We start from the raw sequence: 22,922 nt of genomic DNA on the forward strand, positions 1-22,922 counted from the left end.
CATCACCAAGCAAACTAGACTGGTAGGGAGGAAGGATATGGCCGCTACGTGGCATCACCAAGCAAACTAGACTGGTAGGGAGGAAGGATAGGGCCGCTCCGTGGCATCACCAAGCAAACTAGACTGGTAGGGAGGAAGGATAGGGACGCTCCGTGGCATCACCAAGCAAACTAGACTGGTAGGGAGGAAGGATATGGCCGCTCCGTGGCATCACCAAGCAAACTAGACTGGTAGGGAGGAAGGATATGGCCGCTACGTGGCATCACCAAGCAAACTAGACTGGTAGGGAGGAAGGATATGGCCGCCCCGTGGCATCACCAAGCAAACTAGACTGGTAGGGAGGAAGGATATGGCCGCTCCGTGGCATCACCAAGCAAACTAGACTGGTAGGGAGGAAGGATAGGGCCGCTCCGTGGCATCACCAAGCAAACTAGACTGGTAGGGAGGAAGGATAGGGACGCTCCGTGGCATCACCAAGCAAACTAGACTGGTAGGGAGGAAGGATATGGCCGCTCCGTGGCATCACCAAGCAAACTAGACTGGTAGGGAGGAAGGATAGGGACGCTCCGTGGCATCACCAAGCAAACTAGACTGGTAGGGAGGAAGGATATGGCCGCTCCGTGGCATCACCAAGCAAACTAGACTGGTAGGGAGGAAGGATAGGGACGCTCCGTGGCATCACCAAGCAAACTAGACTGGTAGGGAGGAAGGATATGGCCGCCCGTGGCATCACCAAGCAAACTAGACTGGTAGGGAGGAAGGATATGGCCGCCCCGTGGCATCACCAAGCAAACTAGACTGGTAGGGAGGAAGGATATGGCCGCTCCGTGGCATCACCAAGCAAACTAGACTGGTAGGGAGGAAGGATATGGCCGCTCCGTGGCATCACCAAGCAAACTAGACTGGTAGGGAGGAAGGATATGGACGCTCCGTGGCATCACCAAGCAAACTAGACTGGTAGGGAGGAAGGATATGGCCGCTCCGTGGCATCACCAAGCAAACTAGACTGGTAGGGAGGAAGGATAGGGCCGCCCGTGGCATCACCAAGCAAACTAGACTGGTAGGGAGGAAGGATAGGGACGCCCGTGGCATCACCAAGCAAACTAGACTGGTAGGGAGGAAGGATAGGGACGCTCCGTGGCATCACCAAGCAAACTAGACTGGTAGGGAGGAAGGATAGGGACGCTCCGTGGCATCACCAAGCAAACTAGACTGGTAGGGAGGAAGGATAGGGCCGCTCCGTGGCATCACCAAGCAAACTAGACTGGTAGGGAGGAAGGATATGGCCGCTCCCGTGGCATCACCAAGCAAACTAGACTGGTAGGGAGGAAGGATATGGCCGCTCCGTGGCATCACCAAGCAAACTAGACTGGTAGGGAGGAAGGATATGGCCGCTCCGTGGCATCACCAAGCAAACTAGACTGGTAGGGAGGAAGGATATGGCCGCTCCGTGGCATCACCAAGCAAACTAGACTGGTAGGGAGGAAGGATAGGGACGCTCCGTGGCATCACCAAGTATGTGGCTGCACATCGGACTGGCTGACTTACTGCAAATTGAGAAATGATGTGACTAAACTCAATAAAAAGAAGAAGAAACTGTATTATGAAGCCAAGATCAATTATATAAAGAATGATGGAAAAAAACTTGAGTACTTTAAATGAAATTATGGGCAGAAAGACTAATTCAACTCCATCTTTCATCGAATCAGATGGCTTATTCATCACAAAACCATTTGATGTTGCCAAATATTTTAATGATTACTTCATTGGCAAAGTGGGCAAACTTAGGCAGGAAATGCCACCAATGAACAGTGAGCCAACGTACTCATGTATAGAAAAACAATGAAAGAAAAGCATTGCAAGTTTGAATTTTGTAAAGTTAGTGTGTGAGGTGGAACAATTATTGTTATCGATCAATAATGACAAACCTCCTGGCATTGACAACTTAGATGGAAAGCTACTGAGGATGGTAGCTGACTCTATAGCCACTCCTATCTGTCATATCTTTAATCTGAGCCTAGAGGAAAGTATTTGTCCTCAGGCCTGGAGGGAAGCCAAAGTCATTCCGCTACCCAAGAATAGTAAAGCAGCCTTTACTGGTTCTAACAGCAGACCTATCAGCTTGCTGCCAGCTCTTAGCAAACTGTTGGAAATAATGGTGTTTGACCAAATACAATGCTATTTCTCTTTAAACAAATTAACAACAGCCTTTCAGCATGCTTATAGAGAAGGGCACTCAACATGTACTGCACTGACACAAATGACTGATGATTGGTTGAAATAAATTGATAAGAAGACGATTGTGGGAGCTGTACTGTTAGATTTCAGTGCAGCCTTTGATATTATTGACCATAACCTGTTCTGCAGGCTCTTGTTTAGTCTAATCTTTATTATTGTCCAGTCATGTGGTCCAGTGCTGCAAGGAAAGACCTAGTTAAGCTGCAGCTGGCCCAGAACAGAGCAACACGTCTTGCTCTTCATTGTAATCAGAGGTCTGATATAAATACTATGCATGCCAGTCTCTCTTGGCTAAGAGTTGAGGAGAGACTGACTGCATCACTTCTTCTTTTTATAAGAAACATTGTGTTGAAAATCCCAAATTGTTTGCATAGTCAACTTACACACACACTTACCCCACCAGACATTACATTTCAGTATTTAGCAGACGCTCTTATCCAGAGCGACTTACAGTTAGTGAGGGCATACATTTTCATACTGGCCCCCCGTGGGAATTGAACCCACAACCATGGCGTTGCAAACCAAGTAAACTAAACTGGTGGGGAGGAGGAACCATACAGAATGGATGGTGTGTTATCCATAGAAGACCCAATGTATAATGATCTAGAATATGGTGATTAGCTAGATCCCCCAATGACCACCCAGCAGGGCGGGGGGGTTAGGGATAGTGGGGGGCGCAAACCTCAGCCTGACCTTTCACCTCACAGAGAAGAGCTCATTCAGGGACAGAACATTGGGGGCATGATGTCACCTGACCAAACTGACAGATTGAAATAACAGACTTCTTTCAAAGGGTGGATGACAGAAATCCTACATTGACCCAAATGGTCTTGAATGATCAGTCAACATTAAGACATATCCCCTTTATCAGACTGACAGACAATAGGAACAATCTACTATAGGCACTAGAACATCACTGCTCTTTATTCAGGTTTTCACACAAAAAGCCCATATACTTTCTCCAGTACGTTTATATAATTATACATATTACATTACTGCTGGACATTTACATGTTTGGTAATTTAGCAGGACATGAAAGTGAATTTGTACAACAAGCCCAACCAGTGTTCTAGTCTAACAAACTGTACATGACATCATGCAACATGGGCACTGATCTGACCAATAACAAGGAAATACAATACCTAACCCATGTGAATATCAACATGTAATACCTAACCCATGTGAATATAAACATGTAATACCTAACCCATGTGCATATCAACATGTAATACCTAACCCATGTGAATATAAACATGTACGTGGAGCCCTCAACACCATTGTCAGACATACAATCTTTAAAATAAAACATAGTTGTTAGACAATCCAAAGATACCATAACATGCTTTTAAGTAAAGGTAGAAAATATCAATAGGATGTCCTCAGCTTCTTCAGACCAGCTTTATTCAAAACGCAAAAGGCTGTGATCAATGTAGTATTATACAACGGGTGGGTCTAATCCTGAATGCTGATTGGTTAAAACGGTCTACTCCACAAGTTACCACCGGCTAAATCTATTATGTTAAAATGCCTGTTTACTCGGTTCCATCTGACTGCCCAATCCACTGCCTCTTCAGCCCAGCCAGGCAATTTATAAACTTGATCTCCACTATAAAAAGCATCTAGACATGATCTCAACAGCGGAGATTTGTATAAAACTGTCGGTCTCTCCGACATTTATTCAAATTCGATCTCCAGCTGTCCCATAGTAATGAACGTGTTGGGAGACGGGACGAGACAGACAGGCAGCGTTTCTCAGCCAGTCGAAATCATGAATCAGCTGGCATACTTTTTATGGATATATTCAAACAAATGTCAAATCAAAACAGGTAAAAAGAAACAAAGTGCAGCTGGTTTGCATCTTTCCAGTGATTGTGTTAGCTGGGTAGTTGGTATACCAGGGTGAAATCGCGCCTCATTAGCTAATTGTTATGGATGTATCCAAATAAATGTCACTAGAAAACAGTTTAAACAAACGCAAATGCAGCTACTGTTGTTATTCTGGCTGCACTGTTTGACGTAACTGTGAGTTATCCGTAGCTGGCTAGCTAGCAAGCAAGGGATAAGAATGTTGACAGCCAGTATGGCAATGGAACATTTAGAATGAACGCCTGGGACGCATCCCATAGATACAGAACAAAAAGACTGAACGCCTGGGTCGCGTCTCTGGTGACCGAACCGATAGAACGACCAGCCGGCTTTGGGTAGCAACTCTAGATTTGTGTCGGGACTATATCTTGTGGAAGGATGAAATAGTATGAATAAATTCATTGAAATAACATTTTTAATGAAAATATGCCAATCATTATTTGAATAGGATGGTAACCCGTTGTATAAAAGTGACAATGCCCTCGAAGCCGGTGTTTGGAGGATATATTGGCATGGTTTGGCAGGCCTGAGAAGACACCCATGCCAATATATGAACCAAACACCGGCTTCGAGGGCATTATCACATAAATGTAGTACTGTCATGTTTCCATTCACACAAATAGGACTCTTCAGTCAAGAACTACAATTATAGCCAGCCAGTCTTCAACATACTGTCACTGAAAAGGAGCTTGATGTTCCTGACGGTTCTCTGATGTGCTTATATTTAGAAAGATCTCTACTTTCAATAAAACATACAAAAAGGGCTATTAAGGACAAAGTCTAATATTAATATAATTTGTAATAACTTATCTTTAGGTAGGTGTGTGTTTTGTTCTTGGCGCAACCTTCAAAATGATTGAACCACCCAAGTAAAGAGTATTTTTGAGAAAAGGTCATTTTATAGCAATAGATATACCTGGACAATGTGCATCTAGTTTTAGTCAGAAGCCTTTCAAATCCTGATATAGATGGAGATATATACACAAATCCTTAATATAAAACACCTACCTACACCTCCCAATGATATGGAAGAACTAGTTAAAAATGTATTCAAATCAACATCAAGGCATCCATCTTCCTACAGAAAACGCAGTCAGAAATACTCAAATATCTCAGGCCGCATCCCAAATGGCACCCTATTCCCTATATAGTGCACTACTTTAGACCAGAGAATGGCCCCCTATTCCCTATATAGTGCACTACTTTGACCAGAGAATGGCACCCTATTCCCTATATAGTGCACTACTTTAGACCAGAGAATGACACCCTATTCCCTATATAGTGCACTACTTTAGACCAGAGAATGGCACCCTATTCCCTATATAGTGCACTACTTTGACCACAGCCCATAGTGTACTATAACTATATAGTGCACTACTTTGACCATAGCCCATAGTGTACTATAACTATATAGTAGTGATGGGTCATGCGCACAAGCATCGGCTCTGAGAGCCGGCTCTTTGTAGTGAATCAGAAGAGCCGGCTCGCATCGAGTGAGAGCCGGCTCCCAGTTTTTTGCCCATTCGCTGCTTAGGTTTCACTTTCACAGAGGTCTGTTATGATTGGCCAGCATGGCGACCAGCATGCGGCATTCACGTGAGAATTAAGGATGTGTAAACAGAGAGGGGGCGGGGCAGACACACCACTTGACTCCACTGCAAGTGAAGAGAGAGACAGAGCGGACTGAGGAGCGTGTGTGCGTCTTGCATTGTCGTGTCGTTTAACTATGAGTGACACTAGAAAGCGAAGCAGCATCTGGCTGCAGTTTAAAGATATTGGGAACAAGAAAGCAGAGTGCCTTCACTGCAAAACGAAGGTCACTATAAGAGCAGGTTCCACCACAAACCTGCATAGACATACAAGAACTGTCCATCCTACAGTGCAGTTAGAGGAGAGAGGGCAAGCCAGCTCACCATCTACTGATCCTGGTGTGTCTCATACCAGAACAACAGCTGCTGTAACGTCTACTGCCATCCCCATGCGTGCAAGTATAACCTCTCCTACTGCAACTCAAAGCAAAATAAGTCAGTTTTTACCTAAACTGATGACCCCAGCCAAACAGCACAGTATTGATGATGAGTTGGCTAAAATGGTAGCTTCTGATTTTCAACCCTTTTCCATTGTGGAGGACAAAGGAATGAAAAACTTTGTCAAAGCCCTAAATCCCACATACACTCTACCCAGTAGAAAAACACTTTCCCAAACAATGATCCCAAAACTATATGACACAGAACGTGCATTATGGCAAGAAAGGGTGACAAAAGCTCCATCAGTTTGCCTGACAACTGACTGCTGGACCTCCAGAACAACCTGCTCTTTCATGTCTGTCACTTGCCACTTTATTGAAGATTACAAGATGACATCTTGCCTTCTGGACTGCTTCGAGTTCACCGACAGACACACTGCAGAAAACTTGGCAGTGGAGCTACTAAGAGTGGCAAAAGAGTGGCAAGTAGAGGACAAAGTGGTGTGCTGTGTGAGTGATAATGCTGCAAACATCACCAAAGCCATAAAAGTTTTGAAGTGGACCCATCACCCATGTCTGGCGCATACACTAAACCTGGTGGTTAGAGATGCTCTGAAGGTGATCAAAACAACCGTGGATAAGGTGAAGGCTGTTGTGGAGTTTTTCCACAAAAGCACAGTAGCAGCACAGAAGCTAAAGTCCACACAGCGCCAAATGGGGATTCCTGAACTGAGGCCCAAACAAGAGTGTGCCACCAGGTGGAACTCTACATTTGATATGTTGAAACGAATGCTTGAAATAAAAGATGCCATCATCTCCACCCTGGCCCTCATCAACGCATCTATTGAGCCATTAAGCCAAGAGGAATGGGAGCTGGTGAAAGAGGTCTGCGCCGTCCTGCAACCATTCCAGGAGGTGACTGTGGAGATAAGTGCAGACAGGTACCTAGAACCATTGAAGCATTGTTTTCTCTACTACTATTCAGTCACTATTATACATTGCAAACACAACACATACAGTATAATGCATCACGTATAATATGCCACATACTTTTAAAAAACTAAATTCTAAAAGTTGCTGTTTTCTCTCCTTCAGCTATGTCACAGCCTCGAAAATGCTCCTGCTTTGCAAAGGTCTGCAGCTGGTGACAGCCGAGAACCAATGGACAGTAACTGTGCAGAAAGTGAAGGAATTAGTTGCAGCTCTTTGTTCAGCCATGGACCGCAAATTTCTGCGGATGGAGTACAACACTGTCCTTTCAGAAACTACCTTATTGGATCCAAGGTTTAAAAAACTTGCCTTCAGTGATCGTAGAGCTGTTGATGAAGCTCTTCAGAGGATTAGTGCAGCAGCAGCAGCAAAATGCACCCCCAGCAGCCAGCCAGCTCCACCATTACAGGGCCAAGTGGAGGAGGAGCAGCAAACCTCTGCTGTTTGGAGGCTTTTGATGACAGAGCTACAGGAGATGCTTCAAGGAGAAATCCGACAGCTGATGCTATAATGGAGGTGAGGAGCTACCTTGAGGAGCCCCTCATCCAGAGAGCAGAAGACCCACTGAGCTGGTGGCAGGCCAAGGCCTCAGTCTTTCCACTCCTGGTGAAGGTGATGGAGGGGAGACTATGTATTGTTGCCACATCAGTTCCTTCTGAGAGAATCTTCTCCAAAACAGGGCAGATACTCACGGAGAGGCGAAATCGTATCAGGCCTATCAGCCCATCCAAGCTGAGGCATCTGATCTTCCTGAATGCCAACCTGCCCTGAGGACTAATGCTGTTTGCTGGAGTTTGGTTCTGGTTTTGATTCTGTTCTGTGGATTTGTTTGAAGTTTATTGTTAATTTGTGCAATAAAAAAGTTTAATTGAAATAAACAAATGTAAGAGTGGTTTTGTCACAGAATAAATGCACAGAATTAGGCATTATAAGGTCTCTCATAAAAACACTGAAAGCAAAAGGGTTTTCAACACATAAACCATGATTTTTTTTCAAAGTTAAGGTAAAATATAGGCTACAAAAGATCCTAAATAAAGAGCCGTTCGGGAGTCGAAAGAGCCGGCTCTTCTTTGGGAGCCGAGTCAAAAGAGCCGGCTCTCAGAAAAGAGCCGAACTTCCCATCATTACTATATAGTGCACTACTTTGGCCATAGCCCATAGTGTACTATAACTATATAGTGCACTACTTTGACCACTGCCCATAGTGTACTATAACTATATAGTGCACTACTTTGACCATAGCCCATAGTGTACTATAACTATATAGTGCACTACTTTGACCATAGCCCATAGTGTACTATAACTATATAGTGCACTACTTTGACCACTGCCCATAGTGTACTATAACTATATAGTGCACTACTTTGACCACAGCCCATAGTGTACTATAACTATATAGTGCACTACTTTGACCACTGCCCATAGTGTACTATAACTATATAGTGCACTACTTTGACCATAGCCCATAGTGTACTATAACTATATAGTGCACTACTTTGACCATAGCCCATAGTGTACTATAACTATATAGTGCACTACTTTGACCACAGCCCATAGTGTACTATAACTATATAGTGCACTACTTTGGCCATAGCCCATAGTGTACTATAACTATATAGTGCACTACTTTGACCACTGCCCATAGTGTACTATAACTATATAGTGCACTACTTTGACCATAGCCCATAGTGTACTATAACTATATAGTGCACTACTTTGACCATAGCCCATAGTGTACTATAACTATATAGTGCACTACTTTGACCACTGCCCATAGTGTACTATAACTATATAGTGCACTACTTTGACCACTGCCCATAGTGTACTATAACTATATAGTGCACTACTTTGACCACAGCCCATAGTGTACTATAACTATATAGTGCACTACTTTGACCAGAGCTCACAGGAAATAGGTTGGCATTTGGGACAGAACTTTACATTTTAGTCATTTAGCAGACGCTCTTATCCAGAGAGAGACTTACAGTTAAGTGAGTGCATAAATTTTTCATACTGGCCCCCAGTGGGAATCGAACCCACAACCCTGGCGTGGCAAGCGCCATGCTCTACCAACTGAGCTACACGATCTTCAGAATGAAACTGACTCATGTTGATCAGTAATGTTCTAACAACATGATGTCATCATATACAACACGATGTCATCATATACAACACGATGTCATCATATACAACATGATGTCATCATATCCAACATGCCATCATATACAAGGTCTCTTATGCATGGTTTGGGCTGAGGATTGGCAGACGAACGTTGCCACTCTGTAGACATGAGCCAATGGCAGACAGCCTTGCTCCTCAGTCTCCTCTTCGGCCACCAATCGCCTTCTCAGGAAGAGCAGGGGGAGGGGCAGCCCGCCGGGAGTGGGTTACAGGGTTTGGCGTGGCAGGGGTGAGATGGAGAGAGATGTAGGTGTACCCTCCCCTGAGTGCAGGCTGTGAAGGAAGGAGGAGGGAGGGAGGGAGGAAGGGAGGGAGGACAAGTATTGAAGCAGGTGGGGAAGAGGTGGCCTCCTGTCCTTGTCTCTCCTCAACAGGAGCAGTTCCCACAGCCCTTGACACTGTTCATGATCTCCTCCTGTAGTTTCTTCCTCTCCTGCTCCTTCTGGCTGAGTCTCTCTGGCTGCAGCTCCACTGGGCTGTTCCTACTGTTCAGTATCTTACTGTTCTGAGTGTTCCACAGGTCAGCGTACAGAGACCCTGGAGTAGCCAGCAGAGAGTGGTGGTCTCCTCGCTCTGCTATCTTCCCCTGGAGGGGAGAGGGGAGAGGGGGAGGGGAGAGGGGAGAGGGGGAGGGGAGAGGGGAGACAGATGGGGAGAGGGGGAGAAGGACAGGGGGGAGGAGGAGGAGGAGGAGGATTATGCTACTATAAAGTCTAGTTGAGTCAGACCAAAGTCCATGTAAAAAGGACTGACACAGAATTAAGTATTGAATGGGAGACATACAGAATGAATGGTAATGTAAACTCTACAGTGATGAGGCAACGCTCCCTCTATGAAACCCCCCCTACCTCCCTGATGCCTCTACAGTGATGAGGCAACGCTCCCTCTATGAAACCCCCCCTACCTCCCTGATGCCTCTACAGTGATGAGGCAACGCTCCCTCTATGAAACCCCCCCTACCTCCCTGATGCCTCTACAGTGATGAGGCAACGCTCCCTCTATGAAACCCCCCCTACCTCCCTGATGCCTCTACAGTGATGAGGCAACGCTCCTCTATGAAACCCCCCTACCTCCCTGATGCCTCTACAGTGATGAGGCAACGCTCCTCTATGAAACCCCCCTACCTCCCTGATGCCTCTACAGTGATGAGGCAACGCTCCCTCTATGAAACCCCCCTACCTCCCTGATGCCTCTACAGTGATGAGGCAACGCTCCCTCTATGAAACCCCCCTACCTCCCTGATGCCTCTACAGTGATGAGGCAACGCTCCCTCTATGAAACCCCCCCTACCTCCCTGATGCCTCTCGCACTACTGTTACTGTTCCCTACTGACACCCCCCCACTAATAAAAGTATCCCAACCCCCAGGGAGCTAGGCAGAAGTGTTGGCACCGCGGGCATGCACGTAACTATACCACGCCTATACCAGGCACGTAACTATACCACGCCTATACCAGGCACGTAACTATACCACGCCTATACCAGGCACGTAACTATACCACGCCTATACCAGGCACGTAACTATACCACGCCTATACCAGGCACGTAACTGACGGTTTCTAACTCTGTGACTTAACGAGCCGACACCATGACAACACGGCATAACAGGCCTCCTCGCCACGACGACCTTCTGATCTCTCCATCTGACGCTCTGCCTACGTTCCTGGGGGAACATAGGAAACACCACCAACAGCTTTCAGAGCACTAAGACGCACCACACGACAAGCAAACCAAACCCCCTCTCCTCTCTATCTATTCCTCAGTCCTCTCTCCTCTCCCTCAGTCCTCTCTCCTCTCCCTCAGTCCTCTCTCCTCTCTATCTATTCCTCAGTCCTCTCTCCTCAGTCCTCTCTCCTCAGTCCTCTCTCCACTCCCTCAGTCCTCTCTCCACTCCCTCAGTCCTCTCTCCACTCCCTCAGTCCTCTCTCCTCTCCATCTCTTTCTATTCCTCTCTCCATCTCCTTCTATTCCTCTCTCCATCTCCTTTTATTCCTCTCTCCATCTCCTTCTATTCCTCTCTCCATCTCCTTCTATTCCTCTCTCCATCTCCTTCTATTCCTCTCTCCATCTCCTTCTATTCCTCTCTCCATCTCCTTCTATTCCTCTCTCCATCTAATCCTCAGTCATCTCCATCTAATCCTCAGTCCTCTCCATCTAATCCTCAGTCCTCTCCATCTAATCCTCAGTCCTCTCCATCTAATCCTCAGTCCTCTCCATCTAATCCTCAGTCCTCTCCATCTAATCCTCAGTCCTCTCCATCTAATCCTCAGTCCTCTCCATCTAATCCTCAGTCCTCTCCATCTAATCCTCAGTCCTCTCCATCTAATCCTCAGTCCTCTCCATCTAATCCTCAGTCCTCTCCATCTAATCCTCAGTCCTCTCCATCTAATCCTCAGTCCTCTCCATCTAATCCTCAGTCCTCTCCATCTAATCCTCAGTCCTCTCCATCTATTCCTCAGTCCTCTCCCTCTATTCCTCAGTCCTCTCCCTCTATTCCTCAGTCCTCTCCCTCTATTCCTCAGTCCTCTCCCTCTATTCCTCAGTCCTCTCCCTCTATTCCTCAGTCCTCTCCCCTCTATTCCTCAGTCCTCTCCCTCTATTCCTCAGTCCTCTCCCTCTATTCCTCAGTCCTCTCCCTCTATTCCTCAGTCCTCTCCCTCTATTCCTCAGTCCTCTCCCTCTATTCCTCAGTCCTCTCCCTCTATTCCTCAGTCCTCTCCCTCTATTCCTCAGTCCTCTCCCTCTATTCCTCAGTCCTCTCCCTCTATTCCTCAGTCTTCTCTATTCCTCAGTCTTCTCTATTCCTCAGTCCTCTCTATTCCTCAGTCCTCTCTATTCCTCAGTCCTCTCTATTCCTCAGTCCTCTCTATTCCTCAGTCCTCTCTATTCCTCAGTCCTCTCTATTCCTCAGTCCTCTCTATTCCTCAGTCCTCTCTAATCCTCAGTCCTCTCTACTCCTCAGTCCTCTCTCCATCTCTTTCTATTCCTCAGTCCTCTCTACTCCTACCTAACTAGATTAATGTTGTAAGTGAGAACTCTTCCTCAATAGACGTAAGAGCCTAAAGGAGGTACATAACTAAACAGGGCCCGGTTTCCCCATAGCCATGGTATTTAGGCTAAACAGGGCCCGGTTTCCCCATAGCCATGGTATTTAGGCTAAACAGGGCCCGGTTTCCCCATAGCCATGGTATTTAGGCTAAACAGGGCCCGGTTTCCCCATAGCCATGGTATTTAGGCTAAACAGGGCCCGGTTTCCCCATAGCCATGGTATTTAGGCTAAACAGGGCCCGGTTTCCCCATAGCCATGGCATTTAGGCTAAACAGGGCCCGGTTTCCCCATAGCCATGGCATTTCAGCAAACAGGGCCCGGTTTCCCCATAGCCATGGCATTTCAGGCAAACAGGGCCCGGTTTCCCCATAGCCATGGCAATTAGGCTAAACAGGGCCCGGTTTCCCCATAGCCATGGTATTTAGGCTAAACAGGGCCCGGTTTCCCCATAGCCATGGTATTTAGGCTAAACAGGGCCCGGTTTCCCCATAGCCATGGCATTTAGGCTAAACAGGGCCCGGTTTCCCCATAGCCATGGCATTTCGGCTAAACAGGGCCCGGTTTCCCCATAGCCATGGCATTTAGGCTAAACAGGGCCCGGTTTCCCCATAGCCATGGCAATTAGGCTAAACAGGGCCCGGTTTCCCCATAGCCATGGTATTTAGGCTAAACAGGGCCCGGTTTCCCCATAGCCATGGTATTTAGGCTAAACAGGGCCCGGTTTACCCATAGCCATGGTATTTAGACTAAACAGGGCCCGGTTTCCCCATAGCCATAGTATTTAGGCTAAACAGGGCCCGGTTTCCCCATAGCCATAGTATTTAGGCTAAACAGGGCCCGGTTTCCCCATAGCCATGGCATTTAGGCTAAACAGGGCCCGGTTTCCCCATAGCCATGGCATTTAGGCTAAACAGGGCCCGGTTTCCCCATAGCCATGGTATTTAGACTAAACAGGGCCCGGTTTCCCCATAGCCATGGTATTTAGGCTAAACAGGGCCCGTTTCCCCATAGCCATGGTATTTAGGCTAAACAGGGCCCGGTTACCCCATAGCCATGGTATTTAGGCTAAACAAGGCCCGGTTTCCCCATAGCCATGGTATTTAGGCTAAACAGGGCCCGGTTTCCCCATATCCATGGTATTTAGACTAAACAGGGCCCGGTTTCCCCATAGCCATGGTATTTAGACTAAACAGGGCTCGGTTTCCCCATAGCCATGGTATTTAGACTAAACAGGGCCCGGTTTCCCCATAGCCATGGTATTTAGACTAAACAGGGCCCGGTTTCCCCATAGCCATGGTATTTAGACTAAACAGGGCCCGGTTTCCCCACAGCCATGGTATTTAGACTAAACAGGGCCCGGTTTCCCCATAGCCATGGTATTTAGACTAAACAGGGCCCGGTTTCCCCATAGCCATGGTATTTAGACTAAACAGGGCCCGGTTTCCCCATAGCCATGGTATTTAGACTAAACAGGGCCCGGTTTCCCCATAGCCATGGTATTTAGACTAAACAGGGCCCGGTTTCCCCATAGCCATGGCATTTAGGCTTAGAAGTGTTTTAACGATGCATCTTTCCTATAACGGCCGAAGATGTAACGTGTTTCACAAAACACCACACAGAGAGACGAAGATGTAACGTGTTTGCCAAAACACCACGCAGAGAGAAAGTTCGCCATATGCGTTGTGGCATTTTTCGATAGGATAGAGAGAAAAGGAACCACTGATCTCGGATCAGATTTCGCCATTCAAATCTTTCCATAACATTATAATTATTCCACAATACTGACGACAGATCAGGTCCTAGAGAGACATTAGGCCTACCACCGATAGCAGCTAATATTGAGGCAGCTTATTCTAATACCTAGCCTACCCTATAGGTATGTCCTAAATCATTGTGCACGTTACACATCATGAAATATATTTAGGCAAAAAAATTAGACAGTAGCCTACAATTAGCAAAATAGACCTCAGTTGAATGAACATAAAATGTATTTCAATATGATTTAAATATATAGGCCTATATAGCTATCCTTCAATCATCCTACAGTCATCTTGGTTTCCATTTCAAGCAGATTTTATTCCTCCGCTTGTTTGTAACAACTGCAAAGACATTGGGACTTTGTACGTAGACCTATTTGTAGTCAACTTTGTTCTGAAGTTATCAGCGGTCACATGGAGACAGATAAACATCTTGATTGTGTGTAAAGTGACACGAAGGGGCAAAAAAGCATCTAACGAGGCACTTAGCTGTTCTAGTGGTCTGAGGCAGTCAGTAAATAACGAGTGTTTTCAGGTGCAACTTTACTAACAATGGTTTTAACGATGCTCCTACGATGGTTCTAAAGATGAACATAACATGCTTCTGGGAAACTACCACAGTATGTAGCCATTACACATCTCAGGCTGATACTGTGGAGGTCTCAGGCTGATACTGTGGAGGTCTCAGGCTGATGCTGTGGAGGTCTCAGGCTGATGCTGTGGAGGTCTCAGGCTGATACTGTGGAGGTCTCAGGCTGATACTGTGGAGGTCTCAGGCTGATACTGTGGAGGTCTCAGGCTGATACTGTGGAGGTCTCAGGCTGATACTGTGGAGGTCTCAGGCTGATACTGTGGAGGTCTCAGGCTGATACTGTGGAGGTCTCAGGCTGATACTGTGGAGGTCTCAGGCTGATGCTGTGGAGGTCTCAGGCTGATGCTGTGGAGGTCTCAGGCTGATGCTGTGGAGGTCTCAGGCTGATACTGTGGAGGTCTCAGGCTGATACTGTGGAGGTCTCAGGCTGATACTGTGGAGGTCTCAGGCTGATACTGTGGAGGTCTCAGGGTCTGTTCTGGTGGAGGGAAATTAAGCTAGTGCGCTAGACAAATGGACCAGGCCAGGGACATTTTGGCATGGCCCAGATTTGGGACCTGAATGTTATCCGAGGTAGAAGAAATCGTGGTCTGCTAGCCGAAATCCTTAAACACGTCTTCCAGTGATTTTTGAACTTTGAACTTTTCCTGTTGACAAGTGATATTCCAAAGTATGGAATTACAGTAAAGTAATACTCCTTGTGTGTACTTTACTGTATTTATACTTGGCATATTGCTTTTCAACAGGAAAAGTTTTAAAAAGACAAAACGATCGCTGGAGGACGTCTTTAAGCTCCCTCCCTGGACATATCACTATGAGAAGGTCTTCTTACCCTGGACATATCACTATGAGAAGGTCTTCTTACCCTGGACATATCACTATGAGAAGGTCTTCTTACCCTGGACATATCACTATGAGAAGGTCTTCTTACCCTGGACATATCACTATGAGAAGGTCTTCTTACCCTGGACATATCACTATGAGAAGGTCTTCTTACCCTGGACATATCACTATGAGAAGGTCTTCTTACCCTGGACATATCACTATGAGAAGGTCTTCTTACCCTGGACATATCACTATGAGAAGGTCTTCTTACCCTGGACATATCACTATGAGGTGGTCTTCTTACCCTGGACATATCACTATGAGAAGGTCTTCTTACCCTGGACATATCACTATGAGAAGGTCTTCTTACCCTGGACATATCACTATGAGAAGGTCTTCTTACCCTGGACATATCACTATGAGAAGGTCTTCTTACCCTGGACATATCACTATGAGAAGGTCTTCTTACCCTGGACATATCACTATGAGAAGGTCTTCTTACCTTGTTGAGTACGATGATCTCGTCTGCGTCTACGATGGTGGACAGTCTGTGAGCGATGAACACCGACGTCCGGTCCTGAACCAGACCCTTCATGGAACTAAGAATGTTCTAGAAGTACACAGAATCACCATGAAGTATTCAAAATAGTTCTAAACGTTTTACAACACAGGAACATCAAGTGTTAGAAATAGTTCTAGAATGTTGTAGAGAAACAACACAGGAACATCAAGTATAGATGCGGTTCAGGAGTTAATGGAACACAGACATTCCATTGACTAGATTGGCGCACATTCAACAAATCTGACCTAACAAAGTCGATATGTCAAATCCGTTATGATTTATGTATATAACAGGCCCACAATTTGGTTAATTAAGTCCGAGGTGGATATATTTGGCTGTTACCGAGCATAACACGTAGAAGTGGTCCCTTTTCAGGTTTAGAAGAAGTGGCTGCTAAATGCTAACTCCCATTCGTATAAGCTGGTTAGCATAGCTAGCATACAGAAATCGATGGTGGTAGTCAGTCTTTTTTAACTGTAATGCGGTTGATTGTTAACAATGGCTGAACATGTGTTGGTGTTGACATCCCATACAAGCATTATACTCAGATTTTGACTTCAACAGTGTGAAATTCACAAACAATATCCTAATTTTGCTGAGGGCAATGAGGAGATTTGGGACCTTTCCGCCACACGTTTCCATGGCAATTCCATTGTATTGGTCGAGTTCGATTGACCTCTTTACCGCATGTATTAGAAATAGTTTTAGAATGCTGTAGAGAAACAACACAGGAACATGAAGTATAAAAAACTTTACAATAAGAACGCAATAAAAATGGACATGTATAATATGATGTGGTCTATCCTCTCCAAGTTCAGGGCAGTTACTCTTTCTGTCCCCCTAACATCTACTGAGCTGACAGGTTGGTTGGTACACTGAGTTGAGCTGCAGAAGAGACAACAGGAGATTGTGAAGTGTGTGGGTTACCTCCTCAGTGATCGAGTCCAGTGAGGACGTAGCTTCATCATACAGCAGGATAGGAGGGTTCTTCAGTATGGCCCTGGCTATGGCCACACGCTGCTTCTCCCCACCTGAAACACACCAAGTACATCATGCAGTCTTGACACACCCGGCAACAGAGACAAAACAGGAAGTCAATAATGCAGTCTTGACACACCCGGCAACAGAGACAAAACAGGAAGTCAATAATGCAGTCTTGACACACCCGGCAACAGAGACAGAACAGGAAGTCAATAATGCAGTCTTGACACACCCGGCAACAGAGACAGCACAGGAAGTCAATAATGCAGTATTGACACACCCGGCAACAGAGACAGCACAGGAAGTCAATAATGCAGTCTTGACACACCCGGCAACAGAGACAGCACAGGAAGTCAATAATGCAGTCTTGACACACCCGGCAACAGAGACAGCACAGGAAGTACATAATGCAGTCTTGACACACCCGGCAACAGAGACAGAACAGGAAGTCAATAATGCAGTCTTGACACACCCGGCAACAGACAGGACAGGAAGCATACACATATCTAGAGCCAGGTCAGACTGGTTGATATAAAACACCCCAGTAGTAACAGTAGAACAACAACTAGCTTCAGTCACGTCCTCATCAACACTAGATACCAGGCTGAAGCCCTCTCCAGGCCCTTCTCCACTAGACAACTAGCTTCAGTCACGTCCTCATCAACACTAGATACCAGGCTGGAGCCCTCTCCTGGCCCTTCTCCACTAGACAACTAGCTTCAGTCACGTCCTCATCAACACTAGATACCAGGCTGGAGCCCTCTCCTGGCCCTTCTCCACTAGACAACTAGCTTCAGTCACGTCCTCATCAACACTAGATACCAGGCTGGAGCCCTCTCCTGGCCCTTCTCCACTAGATACCAGGCTGAAGCCCTCTCCTGGCCCTTCTCCACTAGACAACTAGCTTCAGTCACGTCATCATCAACACTAGATACCAGGCTGAAGCCCTCTCCTGGCCCTTCTCCACTAGACAACTAGCTTCAGTCACGTCCTCATCAACACTAGATACCAGGCTGAAGCCCTCTCCTGGCCCTTCTCCACTAGACAACTAGCTTCAGTCACGTCCTCATCAACACTAGATACCAGGCTGAAGCCCTCTCCTGGCCCTTCTCCACTAGACAACTAGCTTCAGTCACGTCCTCATCAACACTAGATACCAGGCTGGAGCCCTCTCCTGGCCCTTCTCCACTAGACAACTAGCTTCAGTCACGTCCTCATCAACACTAGATACCAGGCTGGAGCCCTCTCCTGGCCCTTCTCCACTAGACAACTAGCTTCAGTCACGTCCTCATCAACACTAGATACCAGGCTGGAGCCCTCTCCTGGCCCTTCTCCACTAGATACCAGGCTGAAGCCCTCTCCTGGCCCTTCTCCACTAGACAACTAGCTTCAGTCACGTCATCATCAACACTAGATACCAGGCTGAAGCCCTCTCCCTGGCCCTTCTCCACTAGACAACTAGCTTCAGTCACGTCCTCATCAACACTAGATACCAGGCTGAAGCCCTCTCCTGGCCCTTCTCCACTAGACAACTAGCTTCAGTCACGTCCTCATCAACACTAGATACCAGGCTGGAGCCCTCTCCTGGCCCTTCTCCACTAGACAACTAGCTTCAGTCACGTCCTCATCAACACTAGATACCAGGCTGGAGCCCTCTCCTGGCCCTTCTCCACTATACAAACACTGTCGGTTTTCTCTAAAGCACTGGCTGTAATTCATTGTCTTTGAATGGTGTTAGGAAGATTATCAAGGTTAAAGTTGAATCATTTTAAACAAAGATTATTATGGCTTTACAAGCAGTCTATTACCATGTTATCTGTCCAAAGACAGCGGTGCGCCAAGCATCTCTCCCCGTCCCTACCTGACAGTTTGAGTACCCTCTCCCCGACCCCTACCTGACAGTTTGAGTACCCTCTCCCCGACCCCTACCTGACAGTTTGAGTACCCTCTCCCCGTCCCTACCTGACAGTTTGAGTCCCCTCTCCCCGACCCCTCCCTGACAGTTTGAGTCCCCTCTCCCCGACCCCTACCTGACAGTTTGAGTCCCCTCTCCCCGACCCCTACCTGACAGTTTGAGTCCCCTCTCCCCGACCCCTACCTGACAGTTTGAGTACCCTCTCCCGACCCCTACCTGACAGTTTGAGTCCCCTCTCCTGACCCCTACCTGACAGTTTGAGTCCCTCTCCCGACCCCTACCTGACAGTTTGAGTCCCCTCTCCCCGACCCCTACCTGACAGTTTGAGTCCCCGACCCCTACCTGACAGTTTGAGTACCCTCTCCCCGACCCCTACCTGACAGTTTGAGTCCCCTCTCCCCGACCCCTACCTGACAGATTGAGTACCCTCTCCCCGACCCCTACCTGACAGTTTGAGTACCCTCTCCCCGACCCCTACCTGACAGTTTGAGTCCCCTCTCCCCGACCCCTACCTGACAGATTGAGTACCCTCTCCCCGACCCCTACCTGACAGTTTGAGTCCCCTCTCCCCGACCCCTACCTGACAGATTGAGTCCCCTCTCCCCGACCCCTACCTGACAGTTTGAGTCCCCTCTCCCCGTCCCTACCTGACAGTTTGAGTACCCTCTCCCCGACCCCTACCTGACAGTTTGAGTCCCCTCTCCCCGACCCCTACCTGACAGATTGAGTACCCTCTCCCCGTCCCTACCTGACAGTTTGAGTCCCCTCTCCCCGACCTGAGTGTCGTATCCATGTGGCATCCTGAGGATGGCGTCGTGTATCCCTGCCAGCCGTGCAACCTGGTAAACCTCCTCTGGCGTGGCGTTGATGTTCCCGTACTGAAGGTTGTAGAAGATGGTGTTATGGAAGAGCACTGCATCCTGGGTAGGAAGGAGGGGGGTGGGGAGAGGGGGGGAGAGTGAGAGACAGACAAAGAGACAAGAGAGCGTAATGAGAGAAGAGAGTGTAGAGAGGAAACAGTACAGTCAAATCAATACCTTCAGCTCAACTTGAGGAGAGGAAACAGTACAGTCAAATCAATACCTTCAGCTCAACTTGAGGAGAGGAAACAGTACAGTCAAATCAATACCTTCAGCTCAACTTGAGGAGAGGAAACAGTACAGTCAAATCAATACCTTCAGCTCAACTTGAGGAGAGGAAACAGTACAGTCAAATCAATACCTTCAGCTCAACTTGAGGAGAGGAAACAGTACAGTCAAATCAATACCTTCAGCTCAACTTGAGGAGAGGAAACAGTACAGTCAAATCAATACCTTCAGCTCAACTTGAGGAGAGGAAACAGTACAGTCAAATCAATACCTTCAGCTCAACTTGAGGAAACAGTACAGTCAAATCAATACCTTCAGCTCAACTTGAGGAGAGGAAACAGTACAGTCAAATCAATACCTTCAGCTCAACTTGAGGAGAGGAAACAGTACAGTCAAATCAATACCTTCAGCTCAACTTGAGGAGAGGAAACAGTACAGTCAAATCAATACCTTCAGCTCAACTTGAGGAGAGGAAACAGTACAGTCAAATCAATACCTTCAGCTCAACTTGAGGAGAGGAAACAGTACAGTCAAATCAATACCTTCAGCTCAACTTGAGGAGAGGAAACAGTACAGTCAAATCAATACCTTCAGCTCAACTTGAGGAGAGGAAACAGTACAGTCAAATCAATACCTTCAGCTCAACTTGAGGAGAGGAAACAGTACAGTCAAATCAATACCTTCAGCTCAACTTGAGGAGAGAAAACAGTACAGTCAAATCAATACCTTCAGCTCAACTTGAGGAGAGGAAACAGTACAGTCAAATCAATACCTTCAGCTCAACTTGAGGAGAGGAAACAGTACAGTCAAATCAATACCTTCAGCTCAACTTGAGGAGAGGAAACAGTACAGTCAAATCAATACCTTCAGCTCAACTTGAGGAGAGGAAACAGTACAGTCAAATCAATACCTTCAGCTCAACTTGAGGAGAGGAAACAGTACAGTCAAATCAATACCTTCAGCTCAACTTGAGGAGAGGAAACAGTACAGTCAAATCAATACCTTCAGCTCAACTTGAGGAGAGGAAACAGTACAGTCAAATCAATACCTTCAGCTCAACTTGAGGAAACAGTACAGTCAAATCAATACCTTCAGCTCAACTTGAGGAGAGGAAACAGTACAGTCAAATCAATACCTTCAGCTCAACTTGAGGAGAGGAAACAGTACAGTAAAATCAATACCTTCAGCTCAACTTGAGGAGAGGAAACAGTACAGTCAAATCAATACCTTCAGCTCAACTTGAGGAGAGGAAACAGTACAGTCAAATCAATACCTTCAGCTCAACTTGAGGAGAGGAAACAGTACAGTCAAATCAATACCTTCAGCTCAACTTGAGGAGAGGAAACAGTACAGTCAAATCAATACCTTCAGCTCAACTTGAGGAGAGGAAACAGTACAGTCAAATCAATACCTTCAGCTCAACTTGAGGAGAGGAAACAGTACAGTCAAATCAATACCTTCAGCTCAACTTGAGGAGAGGAAACAGTACAGTCAAATCAATACCTTCAGCTCAACTTGAGGAGAGGAAACAGTACAGTCAAATCAATACCTTCAGCTCAACTTGAGGAGAGGAAACATCAGGAGAGGACAAAATAAAGTGTAGAAACTTGTAGAAACACACTGAACAAAGAAACAAACTGTTCTTTCAACATCTGACGGAAATAACCTGTAGTTTCTATATGTTTCCACTGTGCCCCCTTGTTATGAGAGTTTATTGTCCAAGTCAAATTAATACAGGATCAATAAGTTCAATCAAAATCAAGGTAGTTTACCTGTGGTACCACCCCTATGGCCCGTCGCAGACTGTCCAGTCCAACGTCTCTGATGTTCTGTCCAGCGATGTAGATGTTTCCCTTCTGGGGCTCGTAAAACCGGAACAACATGCGCACTATGGTGCTCTTCCTGAAACACAGAACCATAATTCCTATGGTGCTCTTCCTGAAACAACACCACAGAACCATTATTCCTATGGTGCTCTTCCTGAAACACCACATAACCATTATTCCTATGGTGCTCTTCCTGAAACACCACAGAACCATCATTCCTATGGTGCTCTTCCTGAAACAACACAGAACCATTATTCCTATGGTGCTCTTCCTGAAACAACACAGAACCATAATTCCTATGGTGCTCTTCCTGAAACACCACAGAACCATTATTCCTATGGAGCTCTTCCTGAAACACCACAGAACCATTATTCCTATGGTGCTCGTCCTGAAACACAGAACCATTATTCCTATGATGCTCTTCCTGAAACACAGAACCATTATTCCTATGGTGCTCTTCCTGAAACGCCACATAACCATTATTCCTATGGTGCTCTTCCTGAAACACAGAACCATAATTCATATGGTGCTCTTCCTGAAACACAGAACCATTATTCCTATGGTGCTCTTCCTGAAACACAGAACCATTATTCCTATGATGCTCTTCCTGAAACACAGAACCATTATTCCTATGGTGCTCTTCCTGAAACACAGAACCATTATTCCTATGGTGTGTGAGGGAAAATGTTATGTTTGCGCTTTTCTAATAACCAATTCGACTGGGTTCATGCAAGTGACTGATCGATTGTGCCTGGGAGGAATCCTCACCATCAGTATAAGCAATTTGGCAGTACGCCCAGAACATTGCTTTGAGAACCGAAAGGGGTCTCTCAGTTTCAAGGTCTCAGCTTGAAGAGGAGAAGCCTCATGAGGTATTGGTCGGTCACATGCATGAACCAAACGTTAAATGATGAATAATGTAAATCATGCAAATCTAACTTGTCTGTGTAAGCAGTATAGAAGGGAACTAACGGGACTGCCCCGGCAGAGCTCCCGACCGACGTGTCCTATGGCGCATTAAGTTTGTTGGAACCTCTCCAGCTTGCTGATAATAAAGAATGATTCATTTAAGATTGACTTCAGGTGT

The 22,922-nt window shown here is 46.4% G+C and overlaps 2 protein-coding genes across 2 annotated transcripts in view; one reads left to right on the forward strand and one right to left on the reverse strand.

Annotated features, from left to right (window-relative positions):
• The first annotated feature begins 5,489 nt into the window (after positions 1 to 5,489).
• LOC121557172 (zinc finger BED domain-containing protein 4-like) lies at positions 5,490 to 7,571 on the forward strand. The gene is made up of 2 exons (XM_041871012.2): positions 5,490 to 7,011; positions 7,166 to 7,571. The coding sequence occupies exons 1-2, from the start codon at positions 5,831 to 5,833 to the stop codon at positions 7,569 to 7,571; spliced, it is 1,587 nt and encodes a 528-aa protein (XP_041726946.2). The 5' UTR covers positions 5,490 to 5,830.
• Positions 7,572 to 9,069: 1,498 nt separating this feature from the next.
• The window catches only part of LOC121557174 (iron-sulfur clusters transporter ABCB7, mitochondrial-like), a 77,047-nt gene continuing 63,194 nt past the window's right edge, over positions 9,070 to 22,922 (reverse strand). The window contains exons 12-16 of the mRNA XM_041871013.1: positions 21,782 to 21,911; positions 19,670 to 19,841; positions 16,953 to 17,056; positions 15,966 to 16,073; positions 9,070 to 9,827 (exon numbers count right to left, since the gene is read on the reverse strand). Coding sequence (XP_041726947.1) covers positions 9,609 to 9,827; positions 15,966 to 16,073; positions 16,953 to 17,056; positions 19,670 to 19,841; positions 21,782 to 21,911 — 733 coding nt within the window. The 3' untranslated portion in view covers positions 9,070 to 9,608. The remainder of the gene's footprint in view (positions 9,828 to 15,965; positions 16,074 to 16,952; positions 17,057 to 19,669; positions 19,842 to 21,781; positions 21,912 to 22,922) is intronic.

The sequence above is a fragment of the Coregonus clupeaformis genome, unplaced genomic scaffold, assembly GCF_020615455.1.
Source record: "Coregonus clupeaformis isolate EN_2021a unplaced genomic scaffold, ASM2061545v1 scaf0022, whole genome shotgun sequence".
Lineage (NCBI taxonomy): Eukaryota > Metazoa > Chordata > Actinopteri > Salmoniformes > Salmonidae > Coregonus > Coregonus clupeaformis.

Bases quoted from the DNA above. Each gene is read 5' to 3' on its own strand.
- LOC121557172 (XM_041871012.2), top strand. From the start codon at position 5,831: ATGAGTGACACTAGAAAGCGAAGCAGCATCTGGCTGCAGTTTAAAGAT. The intron at 7,012-7,165 runs GTACCTAGAACC...TCTCTCCTTCAG, and splicing joins GTGGAGATAAGTGCAGACAG to CTATGTCACAGCCTCGAAAA.